Below are 23,523 nucleotides of genomic sequence, written 5' to 3' on the forward strand. Positions count from 1 at the left end.
CCTGAGCTAACTGTGGTTAGAAGTGAATGGTTGAGGCTGGTTACAGCAATAGGATCAGTGTATCAGTGAACCAGAAATATTTCCTCAATTCAGAGTATTCTACCTGAATACCTGAACAACAAGCAAGAATCCTCGATGTGAGGTGCACAGATTAAAATTAAACAGAATAATACAAATGTTCCTGTCCTAACAATACCTTCATTGTTAACAACCTTAAAAAAACATCCCTAGACTGTAAGATCTTTACCTTACAGCATTAAGCTCCTTGAGGTTGGGACTTGGCACTATATAAATAAAACTGAATTGAAGTGAATTGAACTTCCTGGGGTAAATATAGCATAAAGTGTGTAGTGAGGTAAGGTAAATTATTATCTTCTCCACCCAATTATCATTTATCATCAACATTAATTAGCATTGATTAAAAAGAAATACACAAATCACAAAAAATTAAAAAAATTAGCAAAAATTACAATTTTATCGTTTTCTTTTATAAAACTTTCACTAAACCTACTACAAAATAAGCCAGCCTATACTCCTACACTAAAGAACACTAAATACTCCTACTGGAGTATTTAGTGTTCTTTAGTGTTCTAAAGAGCTTTACAATAAACAATAGAGACATATTTCAGATAAAAAATTTGTGCAACATTTTATCACACATATTTCAGTATCGAGAGTGTCATAACTAGATATGTTTTGCAATAAGCACATAGAAATAGGTTTTTGGCATTCTGACTTTCTATAATGGGTTATAAAAAGTGGTTATCATCAACCACTAATATTTTGTGGAAGCCATTAATATAAAACCAATTCAGTTCAATTTTATTTTTATCACAACAGCTATTGCCTTAAGGTGGTTTATATTCTAAGGTACAGACCCGACAATAATAGAAATATGTGAGTATCGATGTTGTGGCTCTGTTGGAGGGTTTAAAGGCCTCAGTGAAAACACAAAAGAGCACACATAAATACAAGCCAGGGAGAGTCTTCACAACTTGGCAAACCAAAAATACATTTCAACCAAATGATTCAGTATTTTTCTGTACAACATAAATGCTCTCTTAATTCAAAATTAACAGGGACTGTATTGTCCAGTGTAAAAGTCTTGATTAAGTGTCTGGATCAATCTTTATTGTTCTTTAAATGAAGGTCTGCTCACACTTACAAACAGAGGACAAATCCTATAATTTCGTCCTTCATTTAGAGATGCAAGATTTGATGATGCTGTAATGAGTCGATGTCAGTTTGATGAATAAAAGTAGCTTTTTGTTTCGATGAGAATGAAAGGGTCTGAAATGACGCAAAAATGATCAAGTATCAGTTCATGTTTGAGAAAAAGTGAAACCGGTTTGTTAATAATAAGCAATGGGAATTTAACATTAGCTAAGTATTACTTTTGAATTTGTACTGTTATTATAGTTACCAGAGGCTGTATGCTGCTTGAAGATGTGAACATAAAAATATGGAATTTAGATCACATCTCTTTGTTTAATGTTCCTGAACAGCGCTTCGTAATACGTTTTGCGACTTCATTTACCTGAAACTACTTTTTGTGTCAGGAGACTAGAACAAGAATACCAAGTGACAGAAAATTACATTATAGAGTAAATAAATTTGTAAGTGTTGCACTCGGTATATTAAAATTCTAGCCTAAATAGTTTGTGGCGCTGTCAAAGACACACACCAATTACAAAAAGGTGTGTTGTAACTTGTAACTAAGAAATTATATACAAATTATGCTGTAACTACTTTTATAAATACCTTGAGGGTGTGACCATATGAACGGGAATTTCCTGTTCATATGGTAATTATGTCACATTTTAGGCTCGGAAATAACGTTTCGTTTTCTTCTTGTGTAAGTTTAAAGGTTCTGCCAAATTAAATAAAGACATTATATCATCATCATCATACGGACTGAGCAAACGCTGTAATAAATAAAAGACTATTCATTTCGTCCATATTGCACACTCTTTTGATCCTCCGCATGTTTTATGAACTCCCCTCTCTCCCGCTCAGTTGTTGGGAGTCCCTCAGGTAAATTGGCCTGCAAACACACAAATTCAACACGGCCCTTGTAGCGGATAGATGAGACTCTGCTGCCCATTGTAACTCCCACACAACACCGTGGATTCCAGCAAACTTCTTGTACGCCTCTTTAGAGAAAAGGCCTCTCTTTTCATTTGTCCATGTATACCCCTGACCAAGCTAAGTCTTTTCTTTTTCCTCTCTCCGTCTTTAATCCGTCCCTCTATTTCAGGAAGAAAAAAAACACAAAACCAGTTCACGCAGTGCTTTAGTAGCTAAAAGTAAAAGAGCTTGTGTTCTCCCCCCCACCCCCCCACGCAGCGCTGAGCCCTGAATCGCTCTGGAAAATTGCTTCTTTTGAATAGGGGGAAGGAGGAACAACGTTTAATAGGATCCAAAGGGAGTCTGTGCTCTTAAACAGGTGGAAATTGGACGTCCTCGAATTTATACAAATAGTAAGTTTATAAGCCGGCGAGGAAAAAGACGGATCCCATCTCCGAGGATTAGCAGCTCTCTCCGAGAAAAAAAAAGAAAAAAAAAAGATTACTGTGTTGTTAACCAAATGAAAGCAGGAGACTCACTCAGCTCCTCCAAAGGGCGATTAATGATGAAAACACAATTGTGCAGCAGTTTTACTGATGGAATGGTTTCATATTTACGTGCCATCCCCTCTATAGATTTGTCTCCCTGTCACCCAGTTAGGTGCTTGGGTGCCCGCTCATGTCAAGAGACAGTGATCTGCACTGATGAGGGGCGGGCGCTGCCAAGGTCTGACAGAGAGCAGTCGGCTGGTTTCTCCACTCCCATCTGAACAATAAGAAGGTAAAGTGCAACACAGACGTAACTTTGGCTTAACTCGGTGTCCAGGAGCTCCGGCTACAACATTTCTTACCCTGTGTTTCCTCCTCCTCCTCTTCTTCTTCTTCTCCTTAACGAGCCCTGTAATGTCTGTTAATTTTGTGTGTGCTAGTTAATGAGCATTAATCCATCACCCCTGGATGCTATTGTTGCGAGGCGGGGGCCATTTGAATGCAAATGCGTGACACTGTGACAGCAAGGTGCTTATTAAACTGATGTGTCCTCCTGTCTTTTCTGCTGGGAGCTCAGGGGAGTGAAAAGACGCGGGGCAGCTGGACTATACCGGGAGTTGCTCACACCAAGTTCTGCTCGGCTGCAAAGCGAAACTACTACAGCGGCAACAAAATGGCAAGTTCAGCCTCTTTAGACACGGTGATGTCCTGCGGGAGGACTGCGCCGTCCGCGGCTCCCAAAACGCTGGCTTTCTCCATCGACTGGATCATGTCCAAGAGCTCGGAGCCGAAAGGGAACGCGGAGGAACGTCCAGAGGGGAAAAAACTGCTAGGGCTCTGCTCCCCAATCCCCTGCATGATCCCGCTACAGCCCTTCAGCTACGACCTCCAAGCCAAGGCGCTGATGAGCTATTCGGAGCTGTGGAGAGCCAGTTTTAGGGGAACTTTGTGCGGGTCGCCAGCCGCTCCGTGCAAAGGAAACTGCGGGTTGTGCGGCAAAGCGGATCCGAGCCTGAAGCAGCCGCTGCTGACGTCAGGGAGCAGGGTGGTAAAACCTCAGGTCGTGAACCAGGCCGTGGCCGTGCCTAGCAGTGGCTCGCTCTACTATTTCAATTACCTGGATTCTGCGTACCAGCAGTCGGAGCTGCTGGCCGGACACTGGCTCTCCAGCCCGCAGGCCCAGGCTTCTCTGTCGGCGCACCACAGACTTTTGTTGCTGGAGAATGCCAAACTGGCCGGTGTGGGGACTGACAAACTGCCCACACCTCAATACCCACACAAGGAACATCTGCCAGGGCAGCTGGACCAGATAGTGAAGGAGAGTCAGGGGCTGACAGCTGAGAAAAGCGGCATAAAGACGCACAGCAAACTCAGCGGCAGCGGCAGTGCGGACGGAAAACCCAAAAATTTCACCTGCGAAGTGTGTGGAAAGGTACAGTTTTCAAACATTTTTCTACATTGTTATTATATTCTATATATTTTATATAAAACATAAACGAATGCGCCAGCATCTACACATCTATATAAACTCAATAATGAACTTTTGAGGCCGATGTTAATTTTTTTTCTTAGTTTTTTTTTCTTCCTTTTTTCTGACACTTGTCTTTTTTAGAATAATGTTTACTCATATTTTGTATGCCTTTGTGTCGTCCGCAGGTTTTTAATGCGCATTACAATCTTACCAGACACATGCCGGTGCACACGGGGGCCCGGCCCTTCGTGTGTAAGGTGTGCGGTAAAGGATTCCGGCAGGCCAGCACACTGTGCAGACACAAGATCATTCACACGCAGGTGAGACACTGTTTCACTGTGACATTTACAGCTTTGACTTGACTTTGTTTGAATTATTTTCTCTCATTTTGACCTGTAAGGAAAAGCCTCACAAATGCAATCAGTGTGGAAAAGCGTTCAACAGAAGTTCGACGCTCAACACTCACGTCCGGATCCACGCAGGGTACAAACCGTTTGTCTGCGAGTTCTGCGGGAAAGGCTTCCACCAGAAAGGTAAATACTGGGCGCTGGTGTCCTCTTTAATCAGCGGTGTTATATTACTGACTGGAAATTGTATCCTGGTGTGATGTTTCCTATTTTCCACACTGCGGTGATTCAGTGTGTTTCTGTGCAAACGAAAAAAAGTGCATATGGGAAAAGCTCTCTCTTAAGCTCGTGTCATTATTCCACGAATTTATTTCACGACTAGAAGGCCAAATCTGCTGCCGTGCAGCCTAGTCATTATTTTGCTGGGTTGAGCAGTCAGCTCTAGAAATACACAACTCGGTGGAGAACTCCCTCAATCAGAGGAGACGTGATTGAAATAATTGCTACACTGGCTGATGGACTCTGTGCTTTAATGGTGCTGGATGCTGTTTAACGTTGTTCTCGCGCACATTGTTTAGAATAGAATAAAATTGCCCTTTATTGTCATATACAACGAAATTGTGGGTTCTCAACTTGACCACTGTGCAAAAAATATAAATAAGAAAAAATGACATTCTCATTTTATTTTATTTTGTTGTTTTTGTTAAGCTGGGCTTGAGATTTTGAGCATAAGCGCGCTAATAATTTTATTGCATTATGCACGAGGATTCCGGTGATTTTGCCCGCTCAACATTGCGGGAGCTCGCAGCCGCGCAGAGCTCTTTATGCAGACTCGCTGGAGTTAGTGTGGCGAAGTCGGCGCTCATGCTCAACATTTGGCATCTGTGCGCTGCCGAAATAAATAACATCTGCGGTAAGAAGCAGAATAAAGCTTATCTGTGAAGTAATCAAATGGGAAATAACTGTGGGCTCACCGATGAGCACGAAGCGGTGGGTGGAAATGAGACATGTCACTTTACACGGACTAATTCTACCTTCGAGACTGTCGCATTTTCCCCGGGTCATTAGTCAGACCCCGGCAAAGTTGGAAACCGGCCTCCTTTTAGTTGTGGCTGCGCTTGATTTTGACAAAGTTTGACAACTTTTTGACTTCGGCACACAAAAAGCCGATTAATGAAGGCTGTGGGATGGAGGAGGCTCCAGCTGAACTGCTGGTGGAAAAAAAAATCGCAGTTGTAAAACGCCTTCCCTCTCTGCTTTGCTTTTTTAGAAATGTGTAGATGTTTAGCAGAAAATTACATTTAAATTTTGTTCAAGCGGTTTTATCTTTCAGATTCTCCTGATTAAACTATTTTCTTTGGCCAAATTGGAGTGAAATGTTTAGCTTTGATATAATTTCAGAATCAGTTCAAATAACTGACCAGGCGAATTTTTAAAAATGAATCCAAGTTCCCCTAAAACTGACTCTCCGCAGCTCTAAATGGCTCATCAGCGCATCAGCAGTGAAATCAACAATATTTCTGAGATATGGGGTGCATTTTTATCCCCCTTTTCTATTTTCTAATTGTGGTTTTAGACCGTTTTACACTGGAGGAAGGAAATCTGGTTATGACTGGTTTTCACACAGACAGATGCGCTTTTTTCGATTGACCTGGAGTTGTTTCTGTTCACTCTCACACCTCACCTAAGCATGAAAGTTTGATTTCGTGCTGGGAAAAGGCCACGGGTTTAATAGGCAGACGTTAAAAAGGTGGCAAAAATTCTAATGTCACATCTTTTCCCCTTTGAATCCTTTTTTATTTTTTTAACTGCTTCTCAGAAGAATTGTGAAAGTGAAAACACTTTGATAAAAATGACACAACAATAAGCTATATGAAACGTGGTAGAAGGCAGTGTGTTGTAATTCATATACTCTTATTTCACAGGAAACTACAAGAACCACAAGCTGACGCACAGCGGGGAGAAACAGTACAAGTGCTCCATCTGCAATAAGGCCTTCCACCAGATCTACAATCTGACCTTCCACATGCACACGCACAACGACAAGAAGCCCTTCACCTGCGCCACTTGTGGCAAAGGCTTCTGCCGCAACTTCGACCTGAAGAAGCACATCAGGAAGCTGCATGACAATGGCTTCTCGGCGGCTTCAGAGGTCTCCAGAGAGCTGCAGAGCTGAGCCGCTGCTCGTTTCCTGCTATGACTTTATAGCGGGCATTTTTAAAGGCCCGACAAGGAAGTGAGGGAGTTCAAAAAACTGGACAAGAATCTTTGAAAAGAAATGAGATAATCGGCTCCCGTCAGTCTCCCAGCAGGAATGCTACAGGGAACAAAAACAGACAAGATCCGCACAACGCTGTCGGGATGTTTTGGGTCCACATAGAATTTCTTTCTGCATTTCCGCAGACTGAAGGAGAAATGCCCTGTCTCCACGATGGAACTGTAAATAATGAGAATATTAATCATAATAATAATAATAACGTGAATCATGCATTGCCATGTTGTCTATTTCATTGAAAAACTGTTCCTGTGAATAAATAAGTTAAATTATATTGAAACTGAATGTCTGAGCCATGTTTGCATTTCGAAGGTATTTGAAAATAAAACAATTATATGATCAAAGTTTACCGACTAAATGTTTTTGAACACTTTGTAAGGTGCAAACATGACATTTAGACAACGCACGTGCCCGCGAGGAAATGCACGTAAATGACGTAAATGCCGCGAAACATAAACCGGAACAACAGAAGTGTGTGAAATTCAAAGACAAACTAAATGAAGTAAAAGAAAAGACATTTGGAAACATAGTGAAAAAACTACACAACCTAAAAAATAAAATAAAATCAGAAAATAAAAATAAGATTTTTTCCCCAACCCATTTGCTTCTTATCTTTCATTAATTCTATTTGTTACATTTTTCAACTAATCTAAACTGGGAGGCACGGGTGCACGAGCGCAGACGTACTGGTATTTGGGAGCGCGGGTACTGTATGCTCTGCAGCCACTTTTATTCAACATTTACTGACAGACACGATCTTAATAATAGTGCATTTACACTTGACTCTGGCTTAATGGCACAAATGATCAGATATAACACGAGGCTCTTGAAAGCGAATTACATTAAGCAGCTAAACGGCCTCGGGAGAAGGAGCGGTGGGGGTGGGGGCCACGCCGTCATCCGGAGCCGCTCATCAGAACAGGAGATAATGGAGCACTCGGGCCGCAGCTCCTTATCTGGGCCTCCGCTTTAATAGAGCTCAAGTTATTCTCCGCACGGCTTCTGGAACAATATTATCCCTGCACACATTCTGTCAAGAGGCCGATCCGTGCTCCCAAATGGCGCTCATTTCATTAACAGCCAATTAGCGCTCACCCGGGTCGGCTAGGCCCTCAGAAGCTTGGCAGGGCTAATATTAGCAGATGAATGCCCCGCTCACCTTTTTCATCAGTGTGCACCAGACATCTGCAGGAAAATCTAGCCAGTCCGCTCAAACAGACTGTATAAAGGGCTCTGTGCTGATGTGTGCGGCTCTGATAACACAAACACTTAAACCAGATGATCTTTTATTTATTGGAAAGCTTTGCACAATCTCCACAATTTTGAGGTCTTCAGTCGATGCACGTGAACAGAACGACGCCACGCTGTTGCTGAATTTTCCATCAAATCACGAATATTAATCCTGTCGGAGGAATAAAGTCGATGTTTTGTAATCATGTGGCATTTGTGCGTCACGCGCCACCTCTCAAACAATGGGAACACTGCTTAAATAATAACTTGTCACTTTATTTCCTGTTTCAAGAGTGGGAGAAAGGTGTTTTGTGCCCCACGTGCCGATAAACGACAAAGACTAGCAGATCCAATACTTGAAATATGACCTCGGTGCGCGCCTTCTCCATGCGTGTACGAGCATCCAGCAAACGGAATACTGTTACACCAGGCAGACTGATAGGATCTGTGTGAGAGGCAGGTTGTGTCTTTTACCAACGCAATGCGTGTGGTCACACACACACACACACACACACACGCACGCACTGACAGACACAGGAGTCCCGGGTCTGCAGGCTGTAGGACTGAACAACGTCTGCTCAGTAAATAACCTAAAGGCAGGTTGGCCTTTTCTCCGCACTTTTTCTTTTTTCTCCAGCATCTGAGCAACCGCCTCAACATCCACAAACACGTTAACTGACTGGCGCGCGGGAGCTTTAATTAAGGCGCGCCCACGCGCAGCAGATTAAAGGGTTTTTTTTTTTTTCCTTTCTGGGGTGGAGCGCTAATCAGTTGTCAACAACATGAGGACATCTTTCTTTTTGCTCTCTCCACCACCGGGGGATCGCTGGGGGATTCAGGCAATTTACGGACTACAAAGGAGCTCGTCTGAGACAGGAAGAGAAGAAAAGCAAGAGGCGGACTTTTTGTCTGTCCCAGTGAACTGATTGTAAATGGGAGATTAGCGGGGAAGCTTCGCCAGTCCAGCAAGTGCCCGATCGAGGAGGAAGGAGAGAAAAAGACCAATTAAGTCTACCAAATGTTAACTTACACCAGTTTCCCCTCAGTTTAGCCCACATGAAATTCCAATTAAAGCGTCCCGGTAGCAGCTTTTTTCTTTCAAAGAAGGCGGAGGGGTTAGAGTGTTTGTGTCACTCTAACCAGCGGACAACGTTCCCACAATATCTGAGGCATAACTTAGGAGCTTGTTAAAGTAATACAAGGGCAATATGTAATGTTATCCCCAATACAAGGTTGTGATTCCTTGGAGCAGCAAAACCGCTAAATACTATGACTAACACCACCACAACAACTTCAACGGATGATGGTGATGGAAATGAAAACACAGTCAAACAACATTCAATCTAACAGCTGACTGTGTGTACTCTTCACTGAGCATTTGAATAAATAAAATTTTACTCAACTTGTTTTTATCATGCCCATGTAACCTAAGTCAGCTAGATTTATAGTTTTATATATCGTGAGCATTAAAATGAATTAACAAAGGAGAGTGCAGCAAATGCATTTTTCATATACAGTGCATGTTTGTTGTGCCAGTAAGACAAACAGTAAGTGGAAAGAACAGCAAAGATAACTACATAGTATAGTAGTTATCTTTAAAATGCTATATGTATGTACATACGTCCATATCAGAAATAGTTATGCCCTGTTATGGCCATCCCTCCCTTAGCCTGCTTCTGCTGGACTTTCCTTCCTGTTAAACGGGAGTTTTTTTCCCCCACTGTTGCCAAGTGCTTGCTCATAGGGGATGGTTTGATTTATACTGCAAGCATCTTCACCTTAAAATATAAAGCACCGTGAAGCGACTGTTGTGATTTGGTGCTATATAAACGTTGCATTTGCTTTTCCACAAGCACATCCAAAGTTTATACTAAGTTTGTGCTTAGAAAGGCTGGGACCGCTTTGTGACGTTGTTAAGAAGCCTTGCCACCCCACACCTCGTTAGTGAACCAATAGCCCTTTGAGACCATGAGCCTCTATTGTAAAGTACTGAGGGTTAATGAGCACTGGTTTCTCTTCAGTCTGTAGCTGTATTCCTGCTTTAAAGGAGAATCAATCAAAGGAAACAAAGACACTGACATGAGATGTTTAAAAACAAGATTATTGTACATTTCTCATAAAGGAGCTAGTCTAACATTATGTTTTCAGAAGAAAATGCTCTGATTTGGTTAAAAAAATACCAGAAATGCCAAACTTGCTCATCCAAAGCACAAAAAAACCAAGGTGATGCATAGAAATGAGCCACTCAAGATGCAGTGAACAGGCAGATTAACATGGGACAGCCACAGCATTCACTCACACCTCATTTAGATTCTTTTACAAAGTCATCCCAGAACCTTCCTCCACCAAAACCTCATCAGAAAGTCTTAAGGAGAGTAGTGAGGAGCCTGTCCCTTGGATATGCCTGCTCGTCTGGCCTGTCAAGGGCATGGCAGGCTGAGAGGATGTGTTTTGTGGCTGGGAGGGAAGCGGTGGGCTGCTGGGAACTGAGCAGTGAGGGAGCTCTCATCACTGATTTGTTGTCAGACTCCATTCTCTGACCTCCATCCGTCGGTCCATCCATGCAGCTATCTAGTCTGCAGCTCAGAAGCTGCGGGGGGGGACCTGTGGTGGACGAGGGTGGCGAAGCTTCAGGTTTCTCTTAGTCAGTGACTGAATTTAGTTATTTTTATTGTTTGACCAATTTTAGGACAAAAACACACACCATCAAGTATTCACTGCTTTAATGCCACATTTGTTTCTTCAAAGTATAAAATCAAGGCAATTGCTTACAGGGCATAACTTTTAGCCTGTGCTGTATACTTTTGTTATGTTGTGTTTTATTAAACCACTTTCATTTTCTCAAAACATACCGAACACTAAGAATTAGCTTGTTTGCTAATCATTTTTAAATATTCAGATTTCAAAATCTGAATGATTTGGCGCTATATAAGTAAAACTGAAATGAAATAAAAAAATACCAACAACACATTAATAATGTGGCTAGGTATTCATTTGCTTGTATTTGTTTTAGCAGTGGTAGACTTTCCATAAAACAAAAAAAGAAAAGCACAAAACACATTTATACAAAGAGAGAAACATGAACAGCATTTTACAAGCTCTTCATCTATAATCCAGCAGATAGACTCTCTCCAACATCTCTCAGCTAAAGAGTTCCATAGTGTTCCTCTTAATTTGTTGTTATTTTATTAACTTTATCCATGTGTAAACTCTGAACTGAGCACAGCTAAGCAGTACTAAATACATGTGACTAAAACATTATGAAAAAGCACCCTTGAAGTGAACAAAAGATAAATTTTCAACTACTTTGGAAAAGATATTTCCAACTGGCTGTCATTAGTTTGAGTTTAGTGTTGAACGTTCCCAGATTAATTCACTACTTCCCGCTAAAGTGAGTGAGCTGCACCCACACACAGCAGCTGGACGTGGGTCTTTTTCTTATTCGTGAATTGTATGTTAGGTCATGTTCAAACTGCTGGCTATGATAGCCAAAGTGAAACAATGCAGTAACCTTAGATGGCCAAGTAAGGCTAGTTTCAACAGTGAACAAGTCTCCAGCTTTACAGCAGAACTGTAAAGCTGTTTGAATTGAATTCAAAATCCTGCTCCTCACATACAAGGTCTTAAATAATCAGGCCCCATCTTATCTTAATGACCTTGTAGTACCATATCACCCTATTAGAGCACTTCGCTCTCACACTGCAGGCCTACTTGTTGTTCCTAGAGTATTTAAAAGTAGAATGGGAGGCAGAGCCTTCAGTTTTCAGGCCCCTCTTCTGTGGAACCAGCTTCCAGTTTGGATTCGGGAGACAGACACTATCTCTACTTTCAAGATTAGGCTTCAAACTTTCCTTTTTGCTAAAGCATATAGTTAGGGCTGGACCAGGTGACCCTGAATCCTCCCTTAGTTATGCTGCAATAGGCGTAGGCTGCCGGGGATTCCCATGATGCATTGAGTTTTTCCTTTCCAGTCACCTTTCTCACTCACTATGTGTTAATAGACCTCTCTGCATCGAATCGTATGTATTATTGTAGGGTCTAGCTTACAATATAAAGCACCTTGAGGCGACTGCTGTTGTAATTTGGTGCTATATAAATAAAATTGAAAAGAATTGAAAAGAATTGAAATGAACGTAGAGCCCACAATTTTTGGATGTTGACTACTTTTCTTTTTCAGCGTGACTGCAAAGTGGTGATTTTTAAAAAAAATATAATTTACCAGGTTAAATTGTATTAAGCCCAAGTTCTGCATTTTTAAGTGTAATTGCAGTTTTATCATGTTCTGTGTTTGATTGGACATAAAGCTGTCTCATTCAGACATTTTTACTACACCCCAGTACTTTCTTTGTAGAATTCACACTCCAAATAACAAAGAAACTTGACACAGAACAGGCATCAAACCACCAACCGTCTGATTAGTGAGTTTCCTACACTATCACCGAAGCTACAGACACCTCACCTGTGTTCCAATTCAATAGAGCATCTTTGAGTTTTTTTGTAGAATGGGAGCTTGCATTATGAATTTCATGCAAGTGCATGATGCCATCATGGATCACATTATCTGAGGACTTTTTCCCTCCACCTATCTGACCTAATGCCATGAAAAATTAAAGTACGCAAAAGGAGCTCCTATATTGTTCTAGCAAAGCTTACCTATTAACATAGTCAGGGAGAGTATATTAAAATAAAAAGGTACAAACATGACAGAGTTCTATTTAACATGAAAAAAATGGCTGGGGCAGACATTCTGGTATTTGGGAGACAATGCCCTATTGGGTGCTGTAGAGAATTCACTCTCTATGGTGAGAGACAGCTACTGAAGTCTGCAACAAAGCCAAACACTGACACTATGTTACTGTGAAAAAACAAACAAAAGATGTCTATAACATAGTGAAGATAGAGATAAAAAACTGCACTCTTTGTCCAGCTAATTATGAGCCAATTAATTGAATGATTCATTTTCTCCATCATGCACTGGTGTTACTAAGCAGTGTGCCATCGTTGGGAAAGATCAGTTGATTTGGGGATGTCCGGTATCTCAGCGAATCCTTTTGACCTGACCTACTTGCTGACCTGCTAGAAAATGTCCAGTCCTCCTTTATTTCACGCTACCACGTTAATGATGAACTACTCTTCTAGCTCACAACATTTAAAGATCCAGTGAAATGAATTAAACTGTTCATGTTCATTCAGATGCATAAACTCACATCTAGTCTGGAGCAGTTGCAGTTTTGTTTCTTTCTTGTGGAGTGTCCCAGAAGAAAAACTATATTTCTTGTATTTGCTTACTGTTTTGCATTTTGCTACACAAAGCCTCTCTTCTAAATTAGCAAATACTCATTAAAGTCAAACTATCTATCAAGGATTACTGACGTTATTGGGCCACACTTCTTAATCTCTGAGTTCAGGTGTTAAAAAATGGATATTTTAAAGAGCTATCTGATTTTGAGTGTGGTTCCATAATGTATAGGTGCCTAGACTATGATTCAACTACAAAATTTATGTATTCAATCAGTAATTTGAAAAGTAAACTACATTACTTTTCTACAGCTAAAATTCAGTGAGCTCTTTTAAATGACCTATTCATTCACAAATGCTTGCATGGCTAGATGCTTGATTTTATACAACAATTCAAAGATTATGAGGTGTCACCCAACGGGAGGGTACTCGTTCTTTTCATATTTTTATTCTAAAACTACACGAGTGGCCTCCGTCACTGCAGTGACCCTTTCCTCGAAGGGTACAGGTGGATTCTAACTATGGCAGCAAAAACTAATCCCAGCAAAACATCACCACTGAATCCATCACTGTCAATAATTCAGGCCTGCAACATTATTAATTATAAAGTCCATTTTCTTTCATGAAGGTTCTTACATGAAGTTTTCCGTATGTGCAACCACTGTGACTCTGTACACGCATGTAAGAACACACCAGTTCCTCCACTGATTAGAAATGAGAACATCAGAGGAAGAGCTCAGGTTGAGCAGTTTGGAGACAAAGTTAAAAAGTCAAGACTGAGATGATCTGGACACGTGCAGAGGACGGTTAGTGGGTATACTGGACACAGAATGTTGAATATAGAGCTGCCAGGCAGAAGGAAAAGAATATTCATGGATGTAGTAAAGAAGGCATGATGGGTTGCAGCACCTGGTAACCATGTACCATGATCACATGCCTGAAAAAACATAAAGACAAAGATGACACTGGAGATGTGGCTTGCTACTGAATCCTTGCAGCTAAGAGGGAGACCAGTGGGAGACAGGAAAACCACAACCCCACAGGGCCTCCTACTGGTATGAACGTGGCAACTGCAAATGCTGCATCCGGCTTTGCACGGTTGGTGTGGAGCACCCACAATTTGGTTCTACATGTAACATGACAATAAAGGACTATTCTATTCTATTCTATTCTATTCTATTCTATTCTATTCACAGGACATTTTATTCACACAGTTAAAATTGTTTTAAAATTAAAAATAATCAGGATTATTTAGTAAAATTATTATTATTAAACTAACACACATTACTGGGCTTCACAGAGTACATTCAGAAGGTTGCTGTGACGAGGAGGGTGCAAGGGATGGGTCAGGTGGAGGCAACCACTAAAGGGAACGAAAAAGATATTCAAAACACAGAGGGATTACCCACGTGACTTTTCCTAACCAAGAAGTCAGTGGGGTGGGTTTTTTTATTTTACAAGCATGTGCTACAAGAATCCCGAACTTTCCACTTTATTCTTTGACTTTTTAGTCTAAATGTGGACACACATATAAATGCCTTGTGTAGATGAGTTGTTGAGCTGTATGTTGTATCTTGTGATACAACATACAGCCTCTTTTTTCTTTTTAACCAGCTGCAGCTTTCTGCACCCTGTTTTCAGTGTCCTTCTAATCAACACCACACAACACACTGTGCTTATGTGCTAAAAGAAAAATCATGCCACTGTAACTAAAAGAGATTCTGAAGTACGATTTCACTTGCTCATACATCATCCTCATCTGCATTTCAGCTTTTTTCTCAAAGTGGTACTTCAACTTTAATCTTGAAATTTTGACTTTAATCTAAAAGAGATCAATAATATTTTTTTCCTTAATGTGGCACTAGTAGTAGATTAGCCTGTAATAAAATACTTTGTTAAGAATCAAACTTGACACATTGGTGCTGTGTGCCAAGACTGAATCAATATCAACGAAAAGTCCACGTGAACAAACACAAAATTCATACGTGCCCTTTCGACAGTCTGTTTAATCCGTAAATCAAAATGAATAGCACTGTAGATTCTGACTTTACCCGGCGACAGAGAAAGACACCTGTGAAAAAACAATCAATACAGTGACTGAAGTGGAATTCAGCTAGCACAGCCCCCCTACTGTACTCCTCAAAGAGCAATAATGCAGCTCTAGTATATTCAAGTCTAGCGGGGAAGAATTTTCACATTAGCCCAGAAGGCTAGTTCTGTTTCAGTGCATAAGATTCGAAAAGTAAATATAGCTTTTACTTTTGGAAGAGGCTAAGAGAATAAAGACATGGCTGAAATGAGGGGCTCTCAAAGAAGACATTCTACACTTGAGCCCACAGAGCCAATGGGGAGCTACCATAAAGGCTTTATTTAATGTAATACAACATAACAAAAGCCAAGGCCTTTATGAAAGACAACATGCCTGAGCTTTTAACTGTTCTGATACAAGCAGACATTCAGGACTTACAAACTCAGGCACGGTGCAGCAGCCACACTGAAATGTGAACTCTCAATTCAGAAACTGAGTGTCGAATGCAACAAAAATCAACTGTCTGACAATAAATTTTCAAATTGTCATTTGCAATTTAAATTGCATCAGCAGTTGATACAAATTAGTAAACTGTGCAGGCTTGAGATCCAAACAAATGTAACCAACCAAGGTGTGAAATAACAGTCTGCAAAAAACACAACACGCCAAAATATTTTCCCTGCTCCATTCTTTTCCTCTGCCTCACTTGCCCCTGCTAAATTCCCAGCATATTGCTGAATGCAATGCACCCTGCAATTACCCATTATCCAATCAAACGGAGTCAACACTTAACCATTTCCACAGCTTTGGGTCCAGCCACTTATCTGTCAGGGTTCTCAGTAGGCTTCAATAGCTGAACAGCATTGCATAATCTTATGGCTTCAAATTCATGCTACCCCAGCAGGGACAGAGGAGAGTTGGCTTTCTGTCTGAGGGGTCGTTGTTGTCAGTCACTGGCGGGGTGATTTCAGTTCTGGTCACTAACAGCAAGAGCCCAGCATGCCAAGTACCTTATCCATCACAATACACAACGCAGGGCTAATCATTTGAAAGCCCTCCAGACAGTGCTTTTTAAACCCCTTTTAGATAATTCCCTACACATCATCTCCTTTGTTACACTGTGAAGCTGTCATTTATGATAGTAGACACAACACTAAAACCTCCCCGTTTGTTCTTAAATTCTGTCCTTGGCCTCTCTCCACCCTGTCCTGCTCCTTCATTAAACTGACACAATACTACCCATCCCAACCCCAACCAACTCACACAGTACAAGATTTTACCAGTGCAAGGCTTTATTTTTCAGATCAGCACAGAAATATGCACAAAGGTTTTTAAATAAGCAAAACTTCAAAAGCTACAATATTTAATACCTTCACTTAAATAAAGAAGTTTCAAGTTTCATCATAGGATTAAGATGATCAGTCAAACTGACTAACAGGCTGACTGCTGAAAGACCGCTGAGAGTTTTTCCACGCCTGTGACCTTTCACAGCTTTGATACTGGCTCCCTCTAGTGGTTTCAAGACACCACTGCAAGAAAAGGATGCACAATAGGATATTTTATCTCCACAACACTGGTGCATTTGTAAGAAAAATGTATATTCTCTTTACAATCCTATGTCAAAACATATTTATTCAACAGGCATAAAGACAAACAGCAACAATAAAAATAAAACAATTTAAACCAATGAACACAGACTGTGGAACGTTTATACACAGATTTCTATGCTAGTGTGCACACCTGGGGGAAGTTTAATTCATTTCTCTCCCACTATTTCAGTGGTTTTTCTGAACATAAATATTCACTTCAGCCATTACTGCTTCTCTTAACTGTACCATGGGATCAAACATAACTGAGACTGATGCTGCTGCCACTGGAAGTGTGCTGCTCTCCAAGAAACTGCCAAAGTTTTCTTCTTGGCTTTGGTTGGAGGTGGTATTTTTCCACGTTCTTTCTCCACTCCTGCATTACTCAGTGAACAACAACAGAAGTTCTTTCACTTTGGTCAGGTCAGTGCTCCTTTCAGACAGTACAGAAGTCATCAGAAGATGTAGTTCAGGCTTAATTCAAACGAACAAAGTTCACTGCAGCGAGACTCTTTCTTTTATATTCCTCAACAAAACCTAAAATCCCAACTGGAGAAAATGGTTCTAACAACAGTGGTTATCAACTTCTTCTGTTACGCCGGAGTTTCTGCTTCAGGCTCAGTACGTACTCACATAAAAATGGGTATTTTGTGGGTTATGTGCGTCCTCTTCCACATGAAATGACTGGTATGACTGTGGACTACTCCAATCAGACACATGGTCAGCTGATGATAAAAAAGTGTGAACAATAAACATTTTTATTCTGGTTATTTTTTCAGTGCTGCTGTTAAGGTGACTATTGTACATTAGAGCTCTCAAACTTTAAACGGGATCAATTTAAACATTAAAGGTTACTGTGCCACTGCCTAGAAATTCCTTTAGTTAGCAGATCAAGTAAAATTAATTTTACTGACTGAAGTTTTCTAGTAGCTTAGATTCACGCAGTTTAAAGATTATTTAGCAACAGATTAGAATCATGTACAACAACATTTATACATTTTCTTGAAATTCTTGAAATCATCATGAAATTAGTGCATGCATATTTAAAACATGCTGAAAATAAAAGAATCAGTGGAAACAATTTCCTCGTTTATTCCCTTACATTTATATTTTCTATTTTCGGTTTGTTATTCCATCAATCCCTGTTTATTCCTGCCTCCCCTTTGTTTCCTTGTCTGGCTTAAGGCCCAGTATACCTGCCGCAATAGTGGCTTTGCTTGCTGCTGCAACCTTGTCTCACAGTCACTTGTATTTTTCACACAGTGTTAAAGCACAGGAAGCTGCTGCAGTATTCTCCTGAATAATAAGTGTTGCCACAAAAAAAATACCGAACTTTTGCAAATTTCAAACTGTTCCACCGTCTCCCTCTGTACATCTGCATGTCTCTGAGCTTCTATACTGAAATATCATTAAAATGGCGATAAAAACTGGCACAATTGTACACTTGTGTTTTGAACCCAGCTTCAGCTGGCCAACATGCCAGGTTATAAAAATAATCAAGAGGTAAACGACCTGTTGAAGCACCACAAGACTGTTGCACAGCAAAGAACAATCTGACTGTTCTTTTTAAGTATAGTGCATTTCCCATATGGAATTTTAGTCTGACTACCTTTAAGGGCATTTTTTATCACTGCAATGCAGTTGATATTTTAAGGTGCAGATCCTGGATAGGTGTTTAGACTTCATTTGAAGCTGGATAGCTGCCAACTTTCTCCAATTTAACAAAGATAAAACAGAAGTCCTTGTCTGTGCCCCTGACACATATATGCACCCGGTGTAATGAAGGCTCTTGGTCCATGTGTGTCTCTCAGGAACCTTGGGGTAACTCTTGACTCTGCATTCACTTTGGAATGCTGCTACAGGGCTTCTGAGCAATTACTTCTTTTATTTCTCAGGTTGTAAATTGGACCAACTTTCCCTTGCTGGCCTGCCTGTGGGAAAACTTTCATTCATTTAAACTAACATAATCATCCTGCTGCAACCAGATTTCTGTAAGGCAGAGTCAATTTGTTGATTAATTATTAAGTCATGTACTAACAGAGACTTGGAGGAGAGAGACCTAATGTTAGATAATCCACATTTCACTGTTTTACTCTTTGGTTCAGATGTGGATACTGTATTGTTCTTTCTTTGTGATTTTTTATGTTTAAATTATTTATTGCTGGATTTTAGTTTGTTTTTTGTCTGTTTGGGAGCTGACACAGTCTCTATGGAGATGGGTTTTTGGGGGGTAGCAGGAGGAGAGAAGCTGCAGAGAGGCGTGTAAGACTGCAACTCTGCTTCCTGGTCCCAACTCTGGATAGTCATATTTTGGGGGGTTTAATAAATTGGTCCATATTTCTAGAAATGAGAGCTGCTCCATCCAAAGTGGGATGGATGCCGTCTCTCCTAACAAGACCAGGTTTCCTCCAGAAGGTTTGCCAATTATCTATGAAGCCCACATCGTTTCTGGGACACCACTCAGACAGCCAGCAATTTAAGGAGAACATGCGGCTAAACATGTCACTCCTGGTCTGATTGGGGAGGGGACCAGAGAAAACTACAGAGTCCCACATTGTTTTGGCAAAGTTACACACCGATTCAATATTGATTTTAGTGACCTCCGATTGGTGTAACCGGGTGTCATTACTGCCGACGTGAATTATGATTTTACTGAATTTACGTTTACCCTTAGCCAGCAGTTATTTCTCTCACTGTCGCCTGCTTTGGCCCCTAGAAGACAATTGATTGTGGTTGCTGGTGTCTCTAGCTTCACATGTCTCAGAACAGAATCGCCAATTACCAGAGTTTGACCCCCAGCGGGTGTGCCGCTGAGTGGGGAAAAATGGTTGGACACATGAACAGGTTGGTGGTGTACCTGGGGCTTCTGTTTAGGACTATGCTTCCTCCTCACCGTCACCCAGCCGCCCTCTTTCCCCAGCTGCTTGGGGTCTGCCGGGGAACAGCTAGCGGGGCCTACGCTATCTTCGGCTGCACCGCCTATAGGGACAGGTGAAGAGGCCATGTTGCTAGCGAGTCGGCTACGAGCTAAGCTAAGCTAGCGAAACAGCAAAGACAGAGTGAGTGAATACTTTGGCTATAAATTAGGGACTGAGAACACAGAGAGTGTGCTTCGGATGAAGCACGTGAAGATTATACTATGAAAACAGAAGTTATCCAAACATTTTTAATTAAATTGCTATGCAGATAAGCTACTCAAAAACACCACTGTGTGTTGGAACAGGAAGCGATACTCTACCGCAAAGACAGCGAACACCAAGTGACCTGCCATTAGGAAATGCAATTAGGTCCTGGGGCTGATGCTGCTCTTGACTGCTTCACTACCTTCTCCACTTCACTCCATGTGGGTGGTCTTATGTCCATTTGATGTTCAGGTGCCTGGATAGGTGGCATGTCACTCGGAATGGTAACTGTCTCATCCCTCTGATCCTCAAAGTAAGTTTTCCTCAGATGATCTCTTTTATGGGCATTTTGAGGCACCCACTCTTCTCTTCGACAAAAAGGCCCTTAACAAAGTTGCATGGGTTGCTGTAGAAAAGGGTCCTTGTCTGTTCTTTCTTCTTACATTGTCATCTGAGGTGTTCTGCTCTTGGCAGCTTAGTAAGCTGTTGCTTTATCTCCTCCTGCAGGTCAGTAAGTCCCTCCCTTTCTGTCTCATAGGCCTTCCTCCACTGTTTCCTCAGTTGTCTTCTCTCTTTCACTAATCTGCCAATTTCCCACTGGACTTTAACTGGTTTAAAGGGCCTTTCTGCTGTCTCTGAGTCTTGTTCTTTACCCCAAACCTCTCGGCCCCATGGCTGTAGATGATGGTTCCCAGGTTCTCCAGCTTCATTTCAACACACCCTTTTGTTGGTCTAGTATAAGAGCCAGTTCCGAGTCAATGGTTTCCCACTCTCTTTTCTCAGTGGATCTTGGCCACAGAATCTGATTTTTTCTACCATCCATCTTCCTTTCTCTTGCTGGTAGCGGTTGGCTATATGTCACCTCTCCGGTGGGGAGGGAGCCTGAGATTGTCTAAATTGGAGTCTGTTTTATACCAAATGCAGAAAAAAATGTTTTAAGAAAGCAATTAAGTTCATGTTCCAAAAAATATGATTGTTTGCTTGCAGGACACCAGGAGAGATGAGTCCTCCGTCACAGATGGTGTGGTCAGTGAAGATGGTCGCCTGCAGGTTCAAGCTCATTGCATCTCCAACCCACATCCACTGCCACTGTACTTAAGGGAAGTTAAAGACTTTCTTCTGCACCTATATTTGGATCACCTCGATCCATGACAGTCATTCAGGCAGTGATGCCTGGACTGGAAACAAGCATCCTTAAAATAATACAACATTCCAGCTCCTGTGTTGGAATGGAAAACAAATGTGTTGTTTAAATTAGAGACTGCACTTGTGACAGAACAATAAATATTTTATTTTGATTATATAAGTAATGTAAGTACAAAACAAACTTGTGGTAGACCTAAACTTATTTTCAGAATAATTAAATCTGAGACTTTGTTTCATTGTAAGATTATAACAGTGATGGCAATATAATTGTTTGTTGTTCAGCAGAACAGTGTCCAGTATGTTGGCTGTTATACTTTGTTGTGTTTGAAAATAAAAGTTGGGCTCATTTTAACATCATTACAAAAAGTGTTGTTAATTATTTTTATTCATATTCAGGTTGCCACAGATTGTTTTTTCATTTAGTTGAACTTGAAATGTTTGTCAGTAGGTAAACAATTAGTATTGTACAGTCAGAAATATCAAGTTATTCTTAATACTGCAGACTTGCAATGTATAAGTTGTCCTAACAGTCATCTTAAGTAAGCTTTACTTAGTTTTTTTGAGGCAACGAGTTTCCATAATTTTTTTGAGTTCTGGGAACTAACAAGGCTGTACAGTGTACTCAAAATGAGTAAGTTGCCCTAACTTTGTCATCTTACGTAAACTTGATCCAATTTTTTGAGTTCTGGGAACAAATGAGCTTGTACAGAGTACTCAAAGTAAATAAGTTGTCCTAACTTAGTCATTTTTAGCTAAGCTTTACTCAATTTTTTTGAGGCAACGAGTTTCCTCAATTTTTTTGAGTTCTGGGAACTAATTAGATTTTACAGTGTGCATGACAATGAACTTCGATCGAGGTGCTGATACCCTGAGGACTGTGGGGGTTCTCCTGCCTCTGGGCTTCAATCGACTGATTTGACTTACTTCTTAAAAAGTATGTGTCAATGCGAGGTCCCTTTCTGAGCTCACATAGGCACTTCTTCCTGCCTTGGTGGATTTTAAGGCCCATGTCAGTTGTTAGTTTTGACCAGCCACAAATGCAGTTCTGCAGTTTCTTTCCTACCATCATTGATGGTCCACTATTTTCAATGCTGGTTAACCCGTCACCGGTGACGGTTAGCATTTTTAGCAAGGGTGGGCAACTCCAGACCTTGAGGGCCGGTGTCCTGCAGGTTTTAGATCTCACCCTGGGTCAATACACCTGAATCAAATGAATAGTTCATTACCAGGCCTCTGGAGAACTTCAAGACATGTTCAGGAGGTAATTTAGCCATTTAAATCAGCTGCGTTAGATCAAGGATACATCTAAAACTTGCAGGACACCGGCCCTTGAGGCCTGGAGTTGCTCACCCCTGGTTTTAAGGGTAAATTAGGTTAGGGTTTAAAGGGTTAATCTATTCATCGTTGGTACCTTTCCGCAGTTCGTTGCCATTAAATCCATCCGGAAAGGGTCTTCTTCCGCCCCCACCCTCACAGACCCTAGAGGTATCTTCACCTTTGAGATTACCGTAGCAATATTCGCAGTGGTCACTGGATCATTCCAGTGTTCTGATTCAGTAAAAGGACTAGATGTTAAAATCCCTGATAATGCATTGCTTTAAAATGAGAAAATATTGAGGGATGGCTGTTATGAGGAAAGACAGCCCAGAAACTTTACCAGCGGGACACGTCGTTGTGTGCCTCAACTTTTGGTCTTTTACCCAAGCTAATCTGCCATTTTTTCCTTCCTTGGTTAGATTTAGGGATTAGAGATCCGATCTAGATTATCATATTAAAATTTGAGACACATCTCAGGGACTCCAGGACCAAGGCCACCCACACCCAGGTGTCACTGTGGATGATTACATCATCTAGGTAGGTGGCAGCATATGCAAGTGTACAGCCATAGCACCCTGGAAAGTGACCGGGGCTACAAACAAGCTAAACGGAAGTGTGACAAATTGGTAGAAACCGTACAGTAATCTGCCCGCAGTCCTGGGTTAAATCCTGTCGTAAAATATTGAGCTTTGCCCAGTCGGTCCAGGAGCTCGTCAACCTTGGACACAGTTGACCCAGAACCATATAGACCCATCGTTATTCACAACCAGAACTATGGAGCTACACCAAGAGCACTGCGACTCTTCTATCACTCCCATTTTCAGCATTTCAGCAAATTGTTTCTGAACAATTTGTCAGTTGTTCAGGCAACTTGTAGGGCCATAAACGGACTGTCAAGCCAGGCTGTGTTTCAAAATAGTGCTGTATGAGTGTCGTACATCTGTGCAGGGGGGAGAAGACATCTGCAAAGTGGTGTTGCAATGCAGCAACATCCGCTATCTGGGCCTGTGTGAGATGGTTATCACAATGGAGGGAGGCGGGAATTGTTGAATTTGGCACATCCCCCAGGTAAGCAGTTTCAGTCTCCCTCAACACTTTAAGGAGGTTAAGGTGACACATTTGTGTCGCTCCTCCCCTGTCTAACCGTATCACTTACTAGTCAACGTCCCCAACTCGCCGTGAGACCACAAAGTGTCCTTGCAACATG

The 23,523-nt window shown here is 41.3% G+C and overlaps 1 protein-coding gene across 3 annotated transcripts; it reads left to right on the forward strand.

Annotated features, from left to right (window-relative positions):
* The first annotated feature begins 2,381 nt into the window (after positions 1 to 2,381).
* On the forward strand, positions 2,382 to 6,992 carry fezf2 (FEZ family zinc finger 2). Of its 3 annotated transcripts, none has more exons than XM_005452194.3 (5): positions 2,382 to 2,847; positions 3,133 to 3,987; positions 4,212 to 4,346; positions 4,427 to 4,559; positions 6,299 to 6,992. In XM_005452194.3, the coding sequence occupies exons 2-5, from the start codon at positions 3,229 to 3,231 to the stop codon at positions 6,547 to 6,549; spliced, it is 1,278 nt and encodes a 425-aa protein (XP_005452251.1). In that variant the 5' UTR covers positions 2,382 to 2,847; positions 3,133 to 3,228; the 3' UTR covers positions 6,550 to 6,992. The 3 variants fall into 3 exon arrangements, with proteins under 3 accessions (XP_005452251.1, XP_019214084.1, XP_003446524.1); XM_019358539.2 differs by having other exon boundaries at positions 2,382 to 2,480; positions 2,724 to 3,987; XM_003446476.5 differs by having other exon boundaries at positions 2,382 to 3,987.
* The last annotated feature ends 16,531 nt before the right edge of the window (positions 6,993 to 23,523 follow it).

This window comes from Oreochromis niloticus, linkage group LG5, assembly GCF_001858045.2.
Source record: "Oreochromis niloticus isolate F11D_XX linkage group LG5, O_niloticus_UMD_NMBU, whole genome shotgun sequence".
NCBI classification, from domain to species: Eukaryota; Metazoa; Chordata; class Actinopteri; order Cichliformes; family Cichlidae; genus Oreochromis; species Oreochromis niloticus.

Bases quoted from the DNA above. Each gene is read 5' to 3' on its own strand.
- fezf2 (XM_003446476.5), top strand. From the start codon at position 3,229: ATGGCAAGTTCAGCCTCTTTAGACACGGTGATGTCCTGCGGGAGGACT. The intron at 4,347-4,426 runs GTGAGACACTGT...TTGACCTGTAAG, and splicing joins ACAAGATCATTCACACGCAG to GAAAAGCCTCACAAATGCAA. The intron at 4,560-6,298 runs GTAAATACTGGG...CTTATTTCACAG, and splicing joins GAAAGGCTTCCACCAGAAAG to GAAACTACAAGAACCACAAG.